The 9,332-nt window shown below is 36.9% G+C and overlaps 1 protein-coding gene across 1 annotated transcript; it reads left to right on the top strand.

The window, feature by feature from the left end:
- Window positions 1–14: 14 nt before the first annotated feature.
- Window positions 15–4,802, top strand: LOC119893590 (piggyBac transposable element-derived protein 4-like). The gene is made up of 2 exons (XM_038705845.1): window positions 15–165; window positions 4,051–4,802. The coding sequence occupies exons 1-2, from the start codon at window positions 131–133 to the stop codon at window positions 4,718–4,720; spliced, it is 705 nt and encodes a 234-aa protein (XP_038561773.1). The 5' UTR covers window positions 15–130; the 3' UTR covers window positions 4,721–4,802.
- Window positions 4,803–9,332: the final 4,530 nt, after the last annotated feature.

Genomic DNA, 9,332 nt, shown 5'->3' with positions numbered 1-9,332 from the left:
GTGCTTTGTTGACATGGGGAACGGACCAAAGCAAGTGTCGAACCGCAAAAACGCACATAAACACTGATTGTGCTGTCAGAAATATGTACAGATAAGCTGTGTGTGTCATTCACTGTTCCTCAGGTGCGCCATGCTGATACATTTTGGGCAGCAAAACTTTGAGAGGTAGGTTAAAAAAGCTATTTGAAATCTAAACTACTGATAATTTATTTTTCCAACATATGTATTCTGAAGCCTTATGGCTTGATATGCATGACTGGCTTTACCCAAAGGTTTTTCATCTCGAGAGCTTTTCTCTGAAGGACATCATCTATGGTTGTGTCAAGGGAACAGCAAAGATGACTTTCTGATTAATATCATGCCATTCTTGGGAAAATTTGTTTTTGAAAGTGAAACCTAAGTTTTGTGTATTTCATAATGAGTTTCTTTTTATGAAAGCCCTTAATGTCATGATAACGAAAAATTCAATGGAACCTTCTAGTATAATAGCAGAATATGGTTTGCATAAAAAGCTCTAGCCTCCCCCACCTTTTTTTCTTTAATTTATAAATTTATTAAATTTCCTCTTATCTCTTTCTAGTTTGACTTGTACTTTTTTTCTGTCTTTTAATATGCACTTGATCCTTTTTGTCATATGTGAAGGAGGAGGTGCATCTCTGTCTTAACCTCAGTCAAACAGTGACCACATATTCTGTTTTATTTTAAGGTTGCCAGAATTTTTTTGTGTGTGTGTGTTTCTTCTCAATTTGCCAGTTTGTGGTCACTGTCCTTGGTCTGGATCTGTCTCTGTTATATTCAGTCTCTTTTTAAGGGACAGATAATTGTCTATTATACTTTAGTTTTTTCTTTAATAAAAAAAAGATGCAGTAAGGACTCAGGCTTGTACATTGGGTGCATGCTTTACCAGTTTGCTGATGCTTTTAGTTTTTTCTTCCAAAATAGTTTATTGCATTATAATTTGGTTTACTCTGAACTTTATTGCCATATTTTTTATGTTGAAGAAATTACAGAATAGGATATGGCCTCTATTATAAATGAATGAAATCCTTCCAAAGCTAAGGATGAGTTTGGATTTGACATTAACTTCATTAAACTGTACATGTAGAGTCCCTACTATGCCCAATTACACATATGATTAACCCATGAATTACAGTTCGTTGTTCCATCAACATGGAAGGTGGCCACGGTTACAACAACTTTTAAATGGGAGCAAAGCAGATATTAATAACTACAGACCAATCAGTATTATTCCAGTTATATCTAAAATTATTTAAAAAATGCAAGCAAAACAACCAATGGATCATCTGAATAAATGCTGTACCCCTCTGCATCCCATACAATTTGGCTTTCGTGCCTACCATTCAACTGAAACAGCTATCAATGTTTTTATGGAAAAGGTCAAACATTCATTAGATAGTCATGCTGTTGTTGGTGCTATTTTTCTGGATCTGAAAATAGCACTTGATACCGTCGACCATCAAATATTCCTGTCCAAAATACCAAACTTCAACTTCTCTGAACAAGCTTTCGAGTGAGTTGGGTGAACTCATACATAACACATAGAACACACTATATGAAATCTTTTTTCTGTTCTCTTTATACATTAATTATCTGGAAAATGTATGCTAAAACATCAATATCTTAATGTATGTGGATGACGCAGTAATCACACAAACTCACACAAAGACTGATCTATTACATCTGCACTGAGTGACCACTGACATGCTGCCAAAATGTTTCATCATTCAATGATTTTTTTTCTCATATTGAATACTTTTTTACATATGTTTCACTTACAAATGCAACAACACTTAATCTTCGATATAAAACATTTTCTTTTCATCACTGCCTTATCCTACAGAAACATATTAACCTCCTAAGTTTTGAACATCTTACTAAGTTTAATTAATTAAAGTTTAATTAATTTGCCTGCTCTCTATATAAGATCTTACATGGACTTGATCGACCCCCATTAAGTGAATACATTAAATTCAAATCAACTAGTGGTTGCAGAACTGCAGCCAGGGCCTCCAATAGAGGAGACTGTGTCGTGCTTTACAGACGCACAACATTTGGACAAACTGTATTGTCAGTTAAGGGTACTGAGATCTGGAACAACATTCCGGCTTTACTTTACTTACCTCACATTTAAGACTCAAACTAAACGATGGTTCAAGACACATTTAGTATGTGATCACTAACTGACTCTGTTGCACTGTGTGTGTGTGTGTGTGTGTACACAGATAGTTACTGTTTACAAATTGGCTTCCAAGTACATTGACCCGCACTTTAGTGAGGCACCTTGTTGTGGGATCATATGGAGTGTTGCCCTGCTGTGTGGTCCCACATTGAACTTAATTATTTTGCCAGTGGTTAAAAAAAAATATTGTTGTGTTTTTTGTCATTAAATGGACCAAATCAACATAATTTAAAGAAATTTCAAAAAAATATATTTTGGGGGTAAACTTTGGGGTACATTGCCTTAAAGCATAGTATAGCATAGCATAGTACCATAATGGTAAAGAATGGAAAAAGAGAGTTATTATTTAAAGTTTGAATAATATTTATTAAAATACTCAATGAAAATTTTCAATGAATTTATCATTTTAAAATACAATCATTTTAAATTTGAAAATATAAAAAATAGACTCTTTACATAGGTTTGTTTGAACGTTACCCTCAGGCAACATTGTACCATTGTGGAAGCGCCTTTAGAAATGAATGCGTAAAAGAGAGTACACATATTTCAACAAAGTTTACATAAAAAAATCTTCCAAACTTTAAAAACATGCTGAAAATCAAGACAGTTACTTTCCATCAATTCATCATTTGTGTTAGATTTAAAATGTGTCTTCAGTTTTCTGGTGCCATTTCAGATATATGTTACCTTGCAGCCGCCGTCTTTGGCTCAGTATTTATGGAAGCTGACAAAGCATAGAAAGTCAACAAAATGCATCACAATATCAATAAGTAAAAAACAAGATATTAAATAGTTTTCCTCACTTTCTTATACTCATACCTGTCACTGCACTTTTATCCTCACTGCTCGTCTTCACTTTTTTCCTCATCTGCGTTCTTAGACTCTTGCTCACAATCACTCTCACAATCACTCTTACTTTTCTTGCAGGATTTCCAGCAACTCACTGTTTCCTCACTACTAAATCCTTATTCATCCTCAGTACTATCAACTGGAGTGCACTTTTCTTTGATGAACCGTAGAAGACCTTTGTGTTTATCCTCTTAATGGAAGAACAATGTGTTTAATCCTACATAAGCATGTGCTCTGCAGGGAGGATAACAAAGTGTAAGATTAAAATATCCAGTGTAATAAAATTTGTATTACAGTGTTATTATAACTAACATTATCAAATGTATAATTAATTAATCAATTAATGGAGAATGAGAGAAAATTATGTTTACTGTTGTGCTTTTGATCAGTATATAAACCTAAATGCACAACACCAAAAAATGGCATGACAGGATTCCATAATGGTATGATGTTGCTTCAACATCATAGCCCAAGGTAATGTCCTTAAATGTCTTATTTTGTCCACAAAACCAAAGATATTCAGTAAACTGTCATAAAAGAGTAAAGAAACCAGAAAATAATCACATTTCCGAAGAGAGATTTCTTTAAAAAAATACTCAAACTATTATCAAAATAGTTGCCAATAAATTTAATAGTTGAGAAGTTATCGATTAATCATTGCAGTTCTAGTATAAAGTAGGCCCATAATGTTAAGTTACATATTTCTATTCTGGTTCCCCCATCAGCACATTACTACATCACTGCACATTCTGTAAAATAGCCCGATCATTTTGTCACTACTCGGCACTTGTCTACCTCAGTATTATACTGTATTTTATTTTATTCATATATTCTGATGTTTGCTTTTCTCATTTTATTTGTATGACTTTCTTTTGTACACTTAGTATTAGCATTGTTGAAGGGAGCCTGAGTAACGTCAGTGTCATCCACTGTTTTACTGTAATTGTTGTGCATATGATAATAAAGATCTTGAATCTTTTTACTCTTATTGTCACACACAGTGATGATGAGCAGCCCGGAGAATCTACAACCCCAACAGCCAGTTCACAAACAGGGAATGAAACCAGCTCAAGATCTCCACAAGCCCAGTCAGAACAGCCACCCCACAGCTCTGAGCCCTGGAAAACTGAAAACGATCCTGATAATGCCCCACAAACCTGGAGGTTCATGCCCCGCAGAACACCAGGAGCCCAGCTGAACACACATTCAACACACCCACCAATGGACCTTTTCCAGTTGTATTTCTCCACGGATACAATGAAGACACTCTGCAAAAGCACCAACAAGCAAGCTGCAAAAAAACAGGAAATGGGCATGAAGTACAAATGGACTGACGTTGAAGTTGAGGAACTCTACAAATTCCTTGGACTCCTCATTTACACAGCGTTGGTGTCGCTGCCAAATCTTCAAGACTACTGGAAACGCAACAGAATCTTGTCTGTGCCATTTCCAGCCGCTGTCATGACAAGAGACAGATTCAGGGCGCTATTATGGAACCTCCACCTCAGTGATCCAGAGGAGGATGTCAAAAATGACAATAAGAAGGGAACACCTGACTATGATAAGATGTTCAGAATCAAGCCTCTTATTGATCACATTCGCATTGCCTGCCAGGCTAATTACCAACCAAGGAAGGAATTGGCAGTCCATGAGAAAACGGTGGAAAACTAAGGTGAAAACTGGCATAACCCACTGTAGTAAAGTAAATCTTTATTTTTATTCACTTCCTTTCACCTACCTCACTTACTTTAATTCCTTTAATTCCTTTTCTCATCACTAATTGGCTCCCGCTTTCACCTTTCATTTCTCCTAATTGACTTGATTGAGTTCACGTGTTCACACTATTTAAGGACTGCACTCTTTTTCACTCACTCTTTCACTTCCACATGGGGCAGCAGTTCTGTTAAGAGAAGTTTAATTTACTCTAGTTTTATCCTATGTTTATGAAAAACTTAGCTTAGATGTTTGTCTTTTCACATTTCCTTGAAATGGACATGTGAGTTTAGTTTCTAATCTTATGTTTGCTTTCTTTCATATTAAACAATTTGTGTATTTTTTTTCCTGATTATGTTGACAAATGCATCCTTTACATTGGAAGAAATAAAACGTTGTTCAGAGGACATTCCAAGTTTCCTGGTATACTTCTACGCATTCTGACCAATGCGCCCAATGACGATAGTAAATGTACCTTTTGAACCTCCTACTTTACACCCCAATATATGAAGGACAAACCAACAAAATGCAGAATCAAGCTTTCTGTGTTGGCTGAGTCAAGCAGCGGCTACACCATCAATTTCATTGTGCGCATGGACTGGCGTATGATGCTGTCATGGACCTCATTCAGCCATCTTATCTTGGGACTGGATACCATATTTATATGGTATCTAGGGATTTCTGGTGAGGTGATTCAGAGAGTGAAGGGTGGAGATGGGGTCTGGGCAGTGAAAGACATTCCCTTTTCCCACCTCTCATTGTTGCCTATAATAAAAACATGGGTGGGGTTGCCCCATCAGACCAACTTATCCAGTGTTACTCCACCCATCGCAAAACTGCTTGCTGGTATCGAACCCTGTTCCTGCACTTTGTGGACATTGCAACAGCAAATGAAAAAAAAACACAGGTACAGCACAAGAACTTCCTGACTGAAATGGTGCCCCAGCTGTGTGGAGTGGACAAGACAGGAGTTCCCACCACTGAGCATGTTGCCATTGCCGTGGCTACAGACGCCTGCGAGAAAGCCACACAAGGCCGCAGTACCTACCAACACTGCCACCAAGTGGACAAAAAACAACCTGTCACAACATGGAAATGCAAGTGCTGTGAGGTAGCCCTCTGTCATTGACAGAAATTGTTTTGAGAAGGGGCACAAATAAAACAGACAAACGCCACACCTGCTTTTGTGTGTGCGTGTGTGGCTTGATGTTTTATTTTTACCTTTTTATGTGTTTACATTTGTAACATTTAAAATGCTTGAGCATGTTTGTGTTTCTGATATGTCAAAGTGAAAAGACACTATATAATTTATTTCTGTGTGGATATAAAGGAACACCCCAGTTAAAATGTCAGGTTCTAGTGATGTAAAATAATGAGACAAACCTTTTATGTGACCTATAATGTGAACAATTCAATTGAAAAACAAACTAAAATCTTCAATGGGGGGGGGGGGTTGCTGTGACTTTGTTGAAACATCTTTTGATTTCATTACAGCAGTCAGTCTCTATTAGCACTCTTCTTTGCAATAATCCAAATCTGTCAGATTGCGAGGACATCGCCTGTGCACATCTCACTTCAGATCACGCCACAGATGTTCAATTGGATTCAGGTCTGGGCTCTGGCTGGGCCATTCCAAAACATTAATCTTCTTCTGCTGAAGCCATGCTTTTGTGGATTTGGATGTGTGCTTTGGGTCCTTGTCATGCTGAAAGGTGAACTTCCTCTTCATCGTCAGCTTTCTAACGGACGCCTGAAGGTTTTGTGCCAAAACTCCACCCTGACTAAGGCCCCGGTTCCAGCTGAAGAAAAACAGCCCCAAAGCATGACGCTTCACTGTGGGTATGGTTTTCTTTGGGTGACGTGCAGTGTTGATTTTGTGCCAAACATGCCTTTTGGAATTATGGCCAAAAAGTTCAACCTTGGTTTCATCAGACCACTGGTTCCCAAACTTTTTCAGCTCAAGACCTAAAACAGAAATCAGTTGTCTCCCTGGGATCTACATAACAAACAATGTATATAAAATGTATTACTTTTCTTACTAAAATAAACAAAAACAACAGTCTGTTTTTTCTGTGTCCCACCCCTTTCTCTCCACCCATTTTTCCCATCTCCTCCCATCATCACAAACATGTCTTTTGACATAACCTGAATTTAATGAGAAGCATGTGGCTGGTTGAAGTTTTTTGATCTTTACTCTGGGCTCAGTTTTTGAAAGTGCCATTCTGAGGTTGCACTGAGCATTTAGTCTGTTGCCGGTATGTTGTGCCATATTGAATCAACACATCTTTCTTCTGCAACTAAATTTATTTGGGGACTTTCCCAGATACAGCGAATGTTGCGTTTGGAGATACTTGTCCAATTTATTCATTTCAAAACCCTCATTACTGAGCAATTTTCCATATATTACACATTGAAGCATTTCCTCTCCAATCTGAATTGCTTTGGTGAAGTCAACATTAATAAACTCATCCTTGTATTTTAGACGTCATAGGATAAACAGTGACAGATCACAGACTACAGACAGAAAAATTATTTTTGAATGTGGACAGAAGATCAGGTTAGGGAGAAGAGAGAGAAAAAAACTCACAGCATCTGAGCTACAAGTGTAGCAAAAAACATCATTCGTTCACATATTTTCATAATGTAACATCGTTAATCATTTTAATCTGCGTATTGGCGACCCAATAAAAAAGGGCTTGGGCCCATTTTGGGTCCCGACCCTAAGTTTGGGAAACATGACATCAGGCCATAACACATTTTCCCACATGTTTTTGTGGGACTTGATGTTTGTTTTTGCAAACTTCAGCCGTGCTTGGATGTTTTTCTTTGTAAGAAAAGGCTTCAGTCTTGTTACCCTACCCCATAGCCTAATTCATATGAAGAATAGGGGAGATAGTTGTCACACGCACCACACAGCCAGTACTTTCCAGAAATACTTGCTTTAATGTTGCTGTAGGCCTCTTGGAAGCCTCCCTGACCAGTTTTCTTGTCGTCTTTTCATTAATTTTAGAAGGACGCCCAGTTCTTGGTAATGTCACTGTTGTGCCATATTTTCTTGATGATGACTGTTTTCACTGTGTGCCATGGTATATCTAATGCTTTGGAAATTATTTTGTACCCTTCTCCTGACTGATAGGCTATCTTTCAACAATGAGATCCCTCTGATGCTTTGGAAGCTCTCTGCTTATTTGTGATTAGAGTCACTTTAAATGATGGCAGGTTTGTAATGACTTCTAGTTAACATGAGTTTGAATGTGATTGGTTAATTCTGAACACAGCCACACTTATTAAGAGGATGTGCACACTTAAGCAACCAAGTTATTGTAGTTTTCATTTCCCCCCTCTAAGATTTCAGTTTGTTTTTCAATTGAATTGTTCTCATTATTAAAGGTGGAAAAAGTTCATCTATGATTTATCTTTGTCTCATTCTTTTACTTCACAAGAACCTGACATTTTAACTGAAATGGCTGAATGAGTTTTTGTTGTTCTGTCACTGTAACTATGTGTAAAGCGTCATTGGGTCCCGTGAAAGGCGCTAAAAATATTTATTTATGTATGTAACGTTAGCTAAATTAGTAACATTGATTATCAGCTGTATGTCATTACAAACTAACCTACTAGTCAATTTTGAGAACATGAGGTACAAGCTTAGACTAAACTGGCGTACAGCTCTGTCCTGTAGCCTACACATAGGCCTACTGTACATCCTGATCATTATTTTTCAGTTTTCAGAGGAGTCTGACAACTGGTGTTAATGAAATGACATATCATTAGGGATGCAAACTAGTCATTTTAAGCAAATTAAGAGATGTTTCTTTTGGATTCAAATGCTTAGTAATTATCTAAGGATCCTGTTTAGAAAAATGTATCCATCAGGATGCATCGATAATCATTTAATAATCGAATCGATTATAAATTGTTAAATCTAAATATGAAAGTATAATCCGACAGTTAGCTTATATCATTATTACTACTCATGTAAAAGCAGGATTTAGCATTATATTTGGTTCAGATGGAGCTCATTTAACCATTTTGTATAGGACTGCAACAAATGATTTCTTTTCATTATCTATTGTTAATATGATAATGATTGTTAACATTAATCCATACTATTGATTGTTTTGTTTAAAATTAAGAATAGTGCGAAATGCCTTGACAATTCCTCAGAGCCCAAAATGACACCTTCACAGTGCCGGTTATGTCCAACCAATAGTACAAATCTCTAAATACAATATAAAACAATTTTCACACAGGCTACAATATGATCAGTTTATAAAACGTACTACCATAAGAATCTGAATACTTTTTCCACCACTTATTTAACACGCTCTGGTTAAGTTCAGTATGTTATGGTCAACACTTTTCCGGAAGACGTTACCACTTCATAAATTTATACGATTAAACCATAATTGAACATTTTGATATCCTTGAGCCCCGCGACCCGACCCCGGATAAGCGGATGAAGATGGATGGACGGAAATCCTTAGGTCAAGTATTCAGTAATTAAGTTCCTAGAAATTCAAGGACTTAGGTATCTTTACATCAGTAAACACACACACACAAAAATCAC

Source organism: Micropterus salmoides, unplaced genomic scaffold, assembly GCF_014851395.1.
Source record: "Micropterus salmoides isolate LMB-PRFRI ecotype aquatic unplaced genomic scaffold, ASM1485139v1 Ms_hic_scaffold_10, whole genome shotgun sequence".
Taxonomy (NCBI): domain Eukaryota; kingdom Metazoa; phylum Chordata; class Actinopteri; order Centrarchiformes; family Centrarchidae; genus Micropterus; species Micropterus salmoides.
Note: the sequence above shows the minus strand (reverse complement) of the source record. Positions and strands in the feature narration are given on the sequence as shown.

Excerpts from the sequence above, each read along its gene's own strand:
- LOC119893590 (XM_038705845.1), top strand. The coding sequence starts at position 131 with ATGCTGATACATTTTGGGCAGCAAAACTTTGAGAG. Across the intron at positions 166-4,050 it reads GGGCAGCAAAACTTTGAGAG|TGATGATGAGCAGCCCGGAG; the intron begins GTAGGTTAAAAA and ends TGTCACACACAG.